General features: G+C 37.3%; 1 protein-coding gene across 2 annotated transcripts in view; it reads left to right on the top strand.

Annotated features, from left to right (window-relative positions):
- The window catches only part of LRP12 (LDL receptor related protein 12), a 51,389-nt gene that overhangs the window by 14,832 nt on the left and 22,405 nt on the right, over positions 1-14,152 (top strand). The window contains exon 2 of one of the 2 annotated variants that reach the window (XM_068672477.1): positions 13,201-13,257. The exons of the other annotated variant lie outside the window; for it this stretch is intronic. Within the exon in view, the coding sequence (XP_068528578.1) occupies positions 13,201-13,257 (57 nt within the window). The remainder of the gene's footprint in view (positions 1-13,200; positions 13,258-14,152) is intronic. 2 annotated transcript variants of the gene reach the window in all.

Raw genomic sequence — 14,152 nt, 5'->3', positions numbered from 1 at the left:
GGCTGTCACATGCACTTCTTTTCATTGCATATAGAGGTGGCCGTGTTAACTATCTCTTTATATTGCAAGTACTATTTTACAGCTGTTTTCATGTAACATCTCCTCCTGTCTCTATAGCTACCTCCAGCACAAAATAGTTCAGACTTTCCTAAATGCTTCCCAAAGTTTCCAAGGGACAGACCTTTTCATTTGGTGTGCAAAAGTCTGAACTTTGATTTGGGTTATTTGGGAGAAAGAGGGAAGGCGAGGGAGAATGAGGGATCTAAGCACCGAGTAGCTCTTAATCAAAGTTCTGCTTCACTTGGTTTTACCATCCTGTTGGTCTGCGGTGGTTCTTTGCTGATAGCTTTCGCACTTATTAACACTGCTCAGGTTTGTCCATTTTTCCTCTTGTGCTTCCCACCACCTGGGTAGATGTCTACATGAGATGCACAAAGCTGTCACACTTGCTTTCTTCAAACGTTCCGGCCGCTGCTGTGGTTCCTATAAAGCACCACCGTCTGATTATATTTTGGCACCTCATGGGCTGGGATTTCTGATTGTTTTGTATATTGTTCTCTCTTACTGTCTGTTCCTTTAGCTGGTTAGCTGTAACATACACTGTTCTCACAAAGCAGGGAGCTCTGTGGAGCAATAGTTGCTTTTTGTGTTTGTGTCTTGCTCCTGACAGTAAAGCTATAATGATGATAAATGCTTACTTGTGCTTTTAGGAAAAAAGAAAAAAAAATGAGTAGTATATCATTGTGTTTTACAGCTACTATGAGCTAAGTAGGGGAGAATCTAAACTTCTTGCAAATTCACTTTTGCAGATGTCATTTCACACACACAGTGTCTGAAATCAAAAGTGTTAAACTCCGTTTCATAATGTGCAAAGTACAACACGAGCATCTTTCTTGCAGGACAAGAATCACAATTTTAACAGCAGATAACATAGGAGGGGAAAAAAAAACTTGCATTCCAAAGACAGGGAAATAAATACTGGTTTGAGTCTTGGAGTTTTATACATGTTCTCTGTTGTTCTTTAATTAGATAAATACATATAGTCTAATTCTAGTCTTTTGAAAATATTCATTGAGCTCCTGAAATTTACTATTTTAGGATCAATGACTTGTGCTGTAACTGAGGTTTTTAGTGGAAGTATGTGTGGGTCTTGCTTAAAACATTGGAGAGAAAATAAGCCTTACTGGATCGTAAATTTTACTGGATATTTGCCTTGTTATTTGTTTGTTTTTATGAAACTAATGTGCTTTCAACAAAAAGAATGAAAAAATAGCAAGGCTGCCATGTACAGATTTCTTCTATGGGTGGTGCACAGACTCGTGCAAGTGTGTGCACACGTGTTTGTACCAGGAATGTGCCTTGGCTATTAAAGATATTAAGAAAATGAATTTCATGTATTGTAGGCAATCTGTCTAACTAAACGATCTAACTAATGTCTTCTTTTTGAATAGAAGGAATTCACGGTGAGTTTTGAGGAATGCAGCATGTTATGACTGGCAACCTGCAGCAAATTCAGCTCTTCCTAACTCCTGAGGATATTTAATAAACAGCGTAGTTTAGGCAAGTCTGGAAAATTATTGTAGCTATTTAATAGCCTTTTCTGTCATAGCGATTGAGATTTTGAAGCTGACAACTGTAGAGGAGCAACTGCGTGGATTGAATGTCTTCTTATTAGTGAGAATAGAAATGTCTACGTGTTGTAGTTCCCTCGAAACTCAGTGACATCTCCATTTCTATCTGCTATAACTAGAGCAGATCAAATTATTCATAATATGTAATGCATGAATTTTGCATGTGGGTGTTTGCACAAAATTAACAAAAAGCCTTGTTCTACAGGGGTTGGAGGCACAAGCAAGAAGTGTGTTCCCTGCGGGGTTTTTCCCTGCTTTGCCTGTGCTTTTTACCATGTTGCAGTTCGTGTGAACAGGGGTGTGCTGAGCTACGCTATGCAGGGTTACTTCTACACTCCAATAGCTTCAGTGAAGCATTAATAAGGGACAGAGGTTCTGTCCTGTGTATTGGAAGATAGCTGGGCAGACTGCGTGACATTTTGTGTAAGCTCAGTTTCAGTCTGAATAGGTGCTAGGGGTCTAAAAACTCCCTTTGGCAGACTTTGCATAAACAAGTCTGCACAGTATTTGCAAGGTCTGTGGTTTCTGTGAACTTTTTTTTTTTGTAAATTAAAGAAAACAATCTTGGGAACTTTGCAGTGCTTTATAATTCTATCAGAAAGAAAATCAAACACATGAAGGAGTATTAAAGGTTATCTAAGTCAAAGGTTTATTTCTAGTAATAAGTAGCAGGAAGGGAAGAAAAGAAAACAGTTTTATCTTTCAAATGAGAATATTTTTCATAGATGCAATGAACTGCTGTGCTTCTGTGTTTTTTCTATTGGATGTTTGTGCATGTAAATACAGTGTTGCTTCACTATCCTTTCCAGTAAAGAGCTTGCATTCAGTTCAGTTATGTCATTATAGTGAATGAGGGTGGGTTGTTTTTCAGTTAATTTGTATTGTTTTTACCTTCGTAAAGCCAGAGTTGAAGCTGAATGGGAATCTACTGTTTAACTCTGGCATTCCCATGTTTGCTCAGGCTGATGTTCGTTCACTAGGACCCCAGCTAACTCAGAAGTCAGGTTTATCAATCCTCTACTTTTGTGCCTGTCAAATGTATGAAATTTCCTTCTTGATTTCTGCCTGAATTGTAATATCTTAACCCATCTGTTGCGTAAAGGCTTTAAAATAATTATTTCAATTGGCTTTATTGTATGAAACCAACAGGTTTAATGTTTTCTGGATTTTGAGGCAATTAATTGTGTTTTTTTGTTTGTTTTTAGTGAACATGACTAGTTTCCAGTATTTTCCTTTTTCTCTTTTGTTTTGAGCTATCGGTCACATGTGATGTAGGCCCCTAATAAAGAAATAGCAGTGAAGCAGTGTTTTCCTTTTCTTTAATAATCCTCGTGATTCTCTTCGCCCCCCTCCTTCCCCCAGTAGAACGTACTCCTACACTACTGAAGTCTTTTTTGGAAAAAATCAGTTGTAAATCTGAGTCATGCTGTCATCTGTAACCAGAAGCTTAGATGTTTTGAGGGTTCCTGGTAGGGATTCTTGGGGTAATGGCAGATAATGTTTTCATTTCTGCAAGCTTACATTAGATTTATGATGGTTTCTGTATTAGTTTATGAATAATGATTTCATTTCTTCTGTTAGTACTTTTTCAAGACAGAACAGAATCAAGACATTGAAAAAAGACAGGGTATCCAGCTGTATTATATCTTAAGAATATATGACCCGAAGCTCTGCTTTTAACATCTAATGTCTGTCAGAGCTCCGAAATCTTCTGGTTGACTGTAGATGGTTTTTAGATTTATTTTTATATATAATATACCAGCTGTATGTATAGACGGTTGCCTACTACCATGTGTTCCTATTGTTGCAAGGAATTAAGAAGGGAAATCAATCTAAACCTACATGGAGCAAAAGCAGAACCAGGTATTTTACTGCTGCAACAATATAAAGAAACTGTAGTAGATAAAAGTATGAAGCATGTGGAGAGTATGAATCAAATCTGAAATGCTTTTTCCCCCTACTATATAAGCACTATGCAGCCCACACATCAAATTTTTCCCCTAGTCTAGCACTTCTCAAATGAGAAATACTTTTAGTTTCTGAAATGGGATTTCAGAAGGAAAGAATAGTTACTGCAATTGCACATGTACAAAGGCTCTGAACAGCCCTTTGTTAAAATAATTGAGCTTTATTATTTTTAAGCATAGCTTTTTTAAATAGCAGAGAGACTCTGGCTTTTTCAAGGTTTGTAAGTAATAAGGCAGTGGCATGTTTTTGAATAAGAGTGTAAATTGCTAATTTGCATTCATAATAGGGCCTAATCAGTTAAGAGTAGGTGCTGAAGCCTGTTCTAAAACCTTATCAAGGAGATAATTTAGTTAAGGATGGGTAGGCATTATGTTCTCTTTTTTTCCCCCTAGTTTCTGTTTTATCCCCTTCTCCTCTGATTTCCTACCTTTTTTTAAAAAAAAAATTACTTGAGATTTAGCTGTAAATTCACTGTTTGAAGTGTTAAATTGTTTTTAGAGTTCCTTTTTTTTTTTTTTTTATTCCAACTTCCCATTTGGCTAATGCAAAATGTTGCCCTAGATTACCACCCGAGGGCAAGTAAAACTCACAGGCTGTGGTGTCAGTCAAGTATCCAACTTCGTACCTGGCTGAGCAGAAGTGTGGGGTTTGACGTGAGTAGAACTACTTATGTGCTTAAAATCAGGAATCTTGCTGAAGCTGAGCCAGCGTCTCTGCTAGATTTCCAATTTCCACTACTTGCTGCCAAGTATATTAGAGCTGACTATAAATAGTTTGTGGCATTTTTGAGTGAGAATTAAATAAAAATACAAATAAAAAATCTGCCTCTCTTCTGTCCCCACCTTTTCTAACTACAGCTGATGAGTTTTAATTGTTTTTGCTGAAACTTGAATACAAATGTCCTCTTAAATTAATAACTAAAACAACTTGACTTAAAGTTGTGTGTTTTAATTGTGTGTACTCAATTAAAAATGTATTGTGGAATTCACAGGTGCTTTTGTACATAATATTATGTAAAAAGTACCAAATGTTTTTTTTTTTTCCACCTGCGGCATTAAATTGGAGTTGCTATAGTTACTACTCTAGCTTCTCTTTTGGGGCCTGATATAAAGGAACCTCGGGTTATCTTGGTAATTTGGTGTGCAGAGATCTCTTTCAACAGTGTTTCCTGTTCTGCCTCTTGTGCAAGTCTCTCCTGCTGGTACACCCGGAGATTAGGCTTGTGCTGCATTAAAACAGCCAAGTGCAGAACTGCTGCTTGCTTTGTATCTTTGATTGGCAGCAGCAGAGAGCTGTGGCTTCCAGTAGAAGAAAGAAAGAAGAGTAGAAAGTGGCAGAGAGGCCTTACCTTTAGAGTAGGAACGTGTGAGCTCGCTTTGTAGACTGCAGCATCTTCCAGATGGTTCCTTGATGCAGCCCAGTGGTGCTGGGGGCTGTATTTGGATGCTGCAGCATCATCTGGCTGGCAACAAAAGGTAATAGTGGTAAAGGATTACAGATCTCTTACTATGGTTTATATGGAATTCTATAAATGCTTTATTTTATTTTGAGTCTTGCGACAGCATTCACAGCTGGTGTAATATTAGTCAGGAGTGTGTGCTGTGTTTAATGAGTCCAAAAAAGAGCTTGTGCTGTTCATACTGGAAGACCATGGAGAATCTGAAGATGATGCATGGCTTTGAGATGGAGCCTCACTGACAGAGCTGAAGCTGCTGTGAGCAAAGAGCACGCTTCTGGTGTTGGGTAGTTTGAAGGGTGACTGCATTCACAAGTCCTTTGACCTCACAGGAGCAGATTTGTGGAGCAAAACGAGCTATACTGAAGATTTGATGTACACATCATACACATTTCTGAAGGGCTTTCTTTGGAAAGTATGGCTCAGAGACCCATAACCAGTAGGAGTGTGTTGTCCAGGTTAGTGTCCTCTAAAAGGAATCCAGATAGCAGATGCTGTAAAAAGTAAAAATAAAATCAAAATCCTACATACAGCAACTCCATTGCAGAATTGATTATCCAGTTCTTGTCTTAGTTTTTTAAATAAGCAGCATCATAGCCTAAAATAAAAAAGATATATCATAAAATAGCAGCATTATTGTAAACAAATGGGGTGCTTTATCTTTTGTTTTTACAGTGAAATTTTTATGTGCTTATTTTGTGCTTTTGTGTCATAAATACATTTAAATAAGACACTATTTCAATATAGTTTCATCTGCTAGTCATTTTTATTCTTTCCTTAATTAAAGAAATTAATTATACTATTGGAGTATACAACACTTTCTCATTTCAGAAGAACATTCACTTGCACTGTTTGAAATTTTGGATATATTTACTGTATCTTCTTTGTAGCAGATGTTCTTCTGTTACAGGCATATGGAATAAATCTTGTCACCCTGCTCAGCTTGCTTTTAGTAGAAGATTTCAGCTGATGTCTGTGCAGCACTAAGGCTTTGTCTTAATGCTTCTGTCATATTACATGTGTAATTTCATATTAAAACAAAGGTTGTTTAATCCTTCCCTTACCTGGAAGGCTAATTAACATCTTACTGCACAGTTTAATGGCATTTTACAAACGACCAGCTGAAATTCCTATGAATCCAGTACTTATCCCTAAGGAAATATGTTAAAGAACTGCACATGACTAATTAACACCAAATTGTTCATTAAAAAATAATAAAATCAATAACTCTTGCAAAAATTATTCAGATAAACTGGAGATTATTAATCAGTTAATGCCTAAAAGTAGGTCTTGTCATTTCTCTTGATGCTTTTTTAATTGTCTTTTGTCATTAAACATATAAACTTGTGCAGAAATGCCCTTTTTTCAAGGAAGTAAGCTGCAGCTGGGTACGTGACAAAAACTTCAGAGATGCAAAGCACTATGTAAAGAGCAGTAGCAAAGACATGAGGATAGGAAGTGACTGGGGATCACTAATCTGACCTTGAGCAGTTAATCCAAATATGTATCAGTGCCCCAACATCATTCCACCCCTAATGAGAAGGATGCTGTGGTTGCAAGCTCGGTCATCACAAGGCAGGAAATAGTACGGTGGTGTCACCTGTGCAGGTGGTGACTGGCTTCTGTAGGAATGTGGGAATGACACTGCTGCTTCGCCTTGTTATGAACGTAGGGACACGATGAACGCTGCCGGGCTTCAGTGGACTGTGTACTCTGAGCTCAGCCGCACCTTAATTTGAAGCATTCCCTGTAGCAATAATATTGTTTATTTCATGAACTGTTCTGGGAGGGTAAGTTTCGAATGCTTAGAGTGTACTTTTTTCCTCTCTCTATTTGTTCAGCTTTCGGTTCCTTATGGTGTTGAAGTTTCAGATGTAGCTCTGTTCCTGTCTTCTTCGGCAGACAAATTTTGAATTTCTCACACACAGTTTTACAGTGGTAAGAGAACATGTTTTGCATAGACAGAAGAAAAAGAACAAGGGAAATCAGAATATTCTGAGACAATTATAGATTTTAAAGGGTGAAATATAACATCTTCAGTCCCTTTTATATCCTCACATTCATTTTAGATTACAGAAAATGTTTTCTCAATTGCATAATCTCAATTCACCGTGTGCTACTCCTCCAGAATCACAGGAGAGTTTGGCAGCAGTATGGCCATATGCCTGTGGATATGGAGCTCTTTGCTGTTGTTACAGGATTAAATCCCGGCACCTCGTGCGTTAATTCTAAATGTACACTAGCTTAAGAAATAAGTGCAGAGTGCTCAGGAGATAAGGGATTGTAAAAAGTAAGCCAAAAGATTGAGGAGGATCCTGCCTCTAATTTCTGTGTATTAACTGCATGTGACATATATGGATATATAAATAATCGAATATTGTGGGTTTGGTGACATACTGAACAAATGTTTTATCTGGAGGAGAGTAGTAGTAGGCTTTTCTGCTGGTCTCCCCCATGCTCTGCTGTGAGACACAACATCTCACTTCATCCCACTTAACCATAGCTGTGCTCCTGGTTGTGTGAGCCAGGCAGGTGGCCTTTGCACTGCTCTCCCGAAGGCTCAGCAGAGCAGCAGTGCTCTGGTTCAGCCCGCCGTCAGCATTTTCTGCCAGAGCTTAGTTCTGCAAAACCCTGCTTAGGTACTGGCAGGAAGTGGGGAGTGGGATGGCAGCTGCCTGTGATTAGCACACAGGGTGCTTGCAGAAAGTGCTCATGCTCTGAAGAAGCATGCTGGAATAATACAAAGACATCGTGGCTGTTTCCAGCTCCCAGAACTAGATCTGGAAGGATATTGCCATTTTTGGACCAGGGAGTTATAGGACCCTTGCTACAGGGCTTTTTAGTGTAAGGCACCAACAATTTGTTTATGGAAGCGTATTGTAAGTTGCATATTTTGTTGGCATTGTCCATGCTTTGCCAGTTAGATGTAAAATTTGGTGAAGGTTGGTGCAAGGTAACCTCATCTGGAAAGTCAGGATAACCAGGCCGAGTTTAATCTTCCTAAGATACAGGACAGGACAGGAATTCTGCAAGCAGGATGAAGAAAGGAAGTTTAATCATGTACTGTCTAAGTTAAAGCAAGTTGAACGCATACCATAATGAAGGGTATTTGGAAGCACCTGACCTACAGGAAGCGGATATGGTATGTTGTCCCTGGTAATTGTAGTGCAAGAGAAATACCTCGGTCCAGCCTGCTTGTGTAGCACTCATTATACACCACGTCGTTCTTTAACTTCAGGTGGTTTAGAAAAAAGCTCTCTCTTCATAGCCATGTGGTTACAGCAGTTCCTCATTTTATGCAATTCTAATTATAGGGGTTGTAATAGGGCTGTCAAAGCAAATGGAAGTGGCTTAATCTTGACCTAGGAGAATTTAGTGCCAAGACAGATATGATTGCATGATGTTTTTTGTGGACAGCAACTACCTGGTTTAACAGAAACAGCAAAGGTAACTTCAGTGTGGTTGTTTCCACTATGGATTTTTTTCCCAATTTTTCATTTCAACATTCAAGGTAATTTCTCTCTAGAACACAGTTGGGATTTAATTCAGTCCCAAGATCCATGTTCCTGTTCCAAACTGAGTTTTTAGAATTAAGTTTTACAACCACAGTGGACAAATTCACACACAGCAGGTTTTTAGGGTGCACTTCTACAACACTTATCAATTGTGTGCATTCGTATTAGTAGTTTTAGTCAAATTAAGACAGGGTTTTAAATTAAGAGTGATTATTTGCTATCACAAGTAGGACAGTAACTTGATAAAAAATAAAAAATAAACTTGATACTCTTTGTCTGAAGCCTATGAGTTTGTTTATCGAGAATGCAGAAGCTTCTCTTGTTTAATCTGAAAGTTTTGACTAAAGAGGGTGGTTGTTACTGGGGGCTGGGGCTGTTTGGCTCTCCTTGAAAACTGCAGGCATTAGAGTAAAACATAGAGAAGTTCATTTCAGTACTGCAGGCTTCGTTTTATGCTGTGAAATTATCTGCAGTCAACCATTTGAACCTGATATTTCCATTTTGAGAGAGATGTACCAAGCATGCTATCGGGCAGGAGGCTCGTAGGGGTCTGACCTTGTAAGATGAAGGCTGCTGCATTATGGATAGGCTCCATGTAATCTGAGCACCGCATCTATTGTGTGGCTATCAAATAGATGGAACCCTGTAGCTATTTTTTTTCCAACCATAGCATGCTTTTCAGGTGTTAAAGCATTGCTTTTTTCAAAGTTTTTCCCCTTCGTTGTCCTCTGCAGTTTGGTTGGATAAATTCCCAGCCCCACCCTCCAGCCTATATTTACTTCCCTGTCTCTGATGAAATTCAGGTGACACTAATGAGTCAAATACTGTCCAAGGCTGGCTTGTTATCTTTCATCTAGTTTTACTTTCCTCTCTAGACTCCGTATCGGAGCAAAGGGCTCGTGGTTCTTTGACCAGGTTTTTAGGAAGTGACATGGATTTTTTTGGGGTTGTGGGTGGTGGAGAGGACCCATGCAGCATGGTTTCATATAGACCAACAGGGGAGAGATGCCCCAAGGGCTGAAAAAAGTGCAGGTAAACCTAGTGTTGTCTTGCCTGCTTTCTGTGGCCCGTCAAGTGTGAGAGAAATCAGAAGGAATTAATTCCTGTGTTGTTGGAGCTCCTTGTTGTGTTTCTGCCTGTTGGGAAGACAAGGCAGCATCTCAGCTCAGGGCATTGGAGTGGGATAGAGAGAAACTGAGGTCACAGGGATGGGGTTTTGTGCTTTGAAAATGAAATAGGATTTTCAGGAGGAGTCCATGAGAATCAGTAGTCAATCCATACTTAGGCCATAACCATACTGTGGACATGTAAGGGATTTTTAGAAGTTAGTTGAGACAGAAATGTACCTCTGAAATCGAAACCTTTTCCATTCTGTAAACATACCCTGTAAACAGTCTTAACTCATTTAATAACTAACTGGCTGATTTTTGATTGCAGTCAAGGGATCTTTAGAGCTATCATCAGCAGTGATAACAACAAGCACGTGTGCACTTGTCTAGAAAGCCCTTGGAAGTGCTTTCTGTGCATTTGTTCAGCCTTTTACTTGTGGTTTAACACATCTCATACCCTGCAAAGATTTTATTTTGATTTAAAGTCAAGCAAACAAAGGAAAATTAAAAACCATGTGGGGTGCTTCTGTTTAATCTTGAGCCTTGTTAATTTGATTTTTTTATTTTTTTAACTTAAACATGGTTGCTGCCCATATCTTAATGTGCAGGACTAAATTTGTCTTGCATTTGTTTAACAGCACTGCAATGGCATTAAAAAGCTCTTGTCCATTCATCATATTTATTAAAAGAAAAAAAACGTACAGATTACACAAGTGATTTTTTTTTTTTAAGGAATCAACAACAGACAAAAAAGTGATGAAAATGTCAGGTTTTGAAAAGCAACTTGATTTCTTGCAGGCAGACTGAACTAGTGCCTGAGCTTCTTTGTGTCTTTCTTCCAGCACTGAGCATGTCACACATCTTTCACCAGCTCTTGTAGCTGGTGTGGACAAACTTTTATCAAGTTTTGTTAATAGCAGCTGCTTCAATTTCAATCTTCAGGCTCAAATGGGAATGAAGAGAGACTGAATATTTCTTTAAAACATCAAGAAATACAAAAGCTTATTGGCGACAAGAAGATTTTTATATGCTTGAACTCTGCTGTATTAAATAGACTAAAAGGATTTTCAAAGATAATTATGTTACCATATCTTAGTGAAAATTACTGCTCTATTATCTGATATATCAATATTCTAGTGCACTCAGTCTATATGGAACTGGGACATAATTGTTGAGATCTTAGAAGGGTCATTGCCTAAAAATGTTACAGAGTTGCCAGCAGTTAGTAAGGGTATCTCCACACAGTATTTCAATGACAGTTTCCAATAAAAGAGGAAGGAAATAATAATTTGGGAAGTTTCTAAGGTTCATCTTTCATTTCATGAAAGATTATTGGGAATGAAAAAAGAACTTTCAGTATTACAGTGCTTGGATCGGAGTTGAATTTATCATCACACATTATTGCTTCTGACTAATCACTGCAGCTAGCTTGAAAATAAATGTGACATCACTGTCAAGTTACGCTGTTTTATCATAAAGCATATTTCAAAGGAAAATATTGAAGTGCTCCATTTTGCATATTGACATAAGTTGCTTTTGTTATTCTTCCAATTCTAAGTGAATGTGTACAGGACTTGGGCATGAGTTCCCATTTTAATATGCTTCTGGTTATTACTGATAGATAGTTTATTTTTTCTCAGGATCTTTTGTATATCAATTTTGTATGTAAGTCCTTTTTGCGAATACAGAACTGATGAATAATTGCTGTAACTTGAAATATAAGAAGTTTTTAACTTAAAACTAAAGGTCTTGAGATAAGGGCAATATTTTTCTTAATGTTAATTGATATAATAGGAAAAAAAATGATCAGAAGTATGCTTCTATGGAATCAGTTACAAGTAAAATTACTTTATACCAAAGCTGGTGTTTATTTTGTAAGTTTAGAGGTAAGTATTATGAAGACATGACGTCAGAGTGAGAAACATTCCTTGGCACGTTAATTTATATACAAAAGGGAGAAAGTATTTGGAGAAGAGCTTTCTAAAACTTACAGGTGTATTTTAGTTTTGAAAAAAAAATGGAAAATAGTTGCTCGCTAATACAGTATTTGAGGTTTTTGTTTTTTTTTTTTTTGTTCTAAAGTACTTCTTCCTTTTGAACATAGAGGGGAATTTTACAATGTTGACTTCTTTTAATTGAGACCAAAAAAAATTTGGTATGCAAATATCTGTAGTGAAATTAGTATGTAAAAATACCGGGGGAAAAAAAAAAAACAAACAAAACATCACTTTGAAAAACCCAGGGATTTGGGCTGAAAAAGGAAGAAAAAGGAGACTTGGTATTTTTCTACCAAGTTTGATCATCAGTCTTCTAATTGTATTGTGTCTTTGGGAAGTAAAAACTGTGTCTTTGTGTGTTTGCTGTCAACCACAGGAGTAATTTCAGAAGCAATTTATTTATAACAACTGCAGCTGAGGAGCTTTGAGAGTCTTACATAAATGTGTATGTTCAAAGTCAACTCTAACAATCTTTAAGTTTGATATAAGAGGAACTAAAGTTTTCTTCATGTGTTTCTGGTTCTTGTTACCCCCAAGTTATCACACATACATTTCACTGCTGGTAGAACAGCTGATTTTGCATGTTTGAAAACAAGCGTGATAGAAAACATCTACAATAGAACAAAACTTCGGGACTATGGCATGGTGTTAAAAGTTGCTTAGTTATGTATTTAAACTTTTAGATTCACAGGCTATGTTCAAAACAGCCTATGTATGAAAGCTGCTCTTCTCCTGAAATACCTGGAAGATTAAAAAAATAATAAAGGTTAAAAGAAAAGATGCAGAATAAAAGAGGAGAATGGGAGAAAAATGCACAAATAGAACTTGATCTGTCACATCTTGTAATCTGGCTACCACCTGTCAGTAAATGTATTTGCTTTAGCAGATTCTTTGCAGAAGGATGTAGTAGTATGAGATTTGGGGGAACAAATGTTGTCTCTAACTCCTGATGAGTACATGGGTTTTGCTGTTGGTCATCTTTGCAAGTACAGTTTTAAAGAACGCTGATGGGGATTTTGTGACGGTAGTTAGTTCTTGGCTGTATCTGAAACATCTTTCTGTGAAGGGGTATGGGCCACAGGCAGGACAAATTGGACGCATATCTTCCTATGGTTGGCTTTATTTGCATAGCATTTACTTCTCTCCAGGAAGGGATGGGGAAGGTACATTGGAATAAACCTTTCTTGAGAGGAAGATGGTGGAAAAATAGCATAAAAGCTGCCATTTAAAATGTCTGAAGTTTCTCAAAACTCTGCTCCTATAATTTCTTTCCTTTCTTAACTTTCTAATATGTGTAATTGTTCCTAAGACATTAGTGATGCTTGTTTTTATTTTTGTTGTGTAATAACTTTTTCCTCTGTTTTTTCCTCTTAACTTTTATCATAAAATGAACCTAGGCCCTGTAATGTTTAATATTAATTAAAATAACTTCGGTTTTGTTCTTTCTGTTCTGTAAAAGGGTATCTGAAGAATTTTTACAAATTTTATCTTGGAAATTAGCTTATTCATTATGTTTAATTTTAGGAAATGGTGCTCTTGCAGAACATTCTGAAAATGTGCATATTTCAGGAGTGTCAACGGGTAAGTCATTTTTTGTAATGTTTAAATTTCATGCATGACTTAAATAGTAAATATTGAAAGCCACCTGGTATCTTATGAAGAGATATTTGGCTATAAAAATTATTACTGCCTTTTGCAGCATGTAATAAGGAATGAAGCAACTGGAACATGGAAAAATTCTCATAAGATAAAATTGATACCTGCATGCTCATGAACAGATTATGCCTTTCTAAGTGGACTGCTTAATTATTTTTCCATACAAACATTGAACTAAGAGAAAAGTTGGTTTAAGTTGAATTGATATTTTCTTTCCACAGTAAAGTTTTTGTGAAATGAAATTTATTGAAATGTAATTTTGGACACTGCTTCTATCAAATAATATAAATCCAGGAGTTATGCGTTTCACCTGATTAGATTGAAGCAGTAACTGAAACTACTGTACACTTGACTGCACATTTTCTTTAATAGAAGAAAAAAATTTTAGAACTCATGAAACTGAGAAACTGATGAGATGCCGGGAGAGTACAGGGCATAATAGCAGCAAACGTTGTTCAAAGGTTGCTTCATTCTTTTCCTTTAAGCCAGTTTTGGGCCTCTTCTGGGCAGCAGCTACAGGTGGGACCTGTATTAGTGATGTGTCTGTATGGCTGTTAAGGCATTAGGTGGTCCCAGTGTACATTTTTTGGTCCTCAGTGTCAGCTGGCCTATTGGTCGTATTTTACACTTAAGTGATGCAGATATTCAGAATATGTGCAACTAAGGAGATGACCACCTTCCTTCAGTGGATAGAAGAGTATAAGCCTGATTCTTTACATAGGGAAGCTGCCACTAATCCTTGTAAATCAAAGTAATTTTGACACTGTTCTAAAATAAAAGTCAAAATGCAAACTCATTTAATGACAACAGGTTGCATATT

The sequence above is a fragment of the Anas acuta genome, chromosome 2 (assembly GCF_963932015.1).
Source record: "Anas acuta chromosome 2, bAnaAcu1.1, whole genome shotgun sequence".
Lineage (NCBI taxonomy): Eukaryota > Metazoa > Chordata > Aves > Anseriformes > Anatidae > Anas > Anas acuta.
This window is presented reverse-complemented; position numbering and strand designations above follow the sequence as displayed.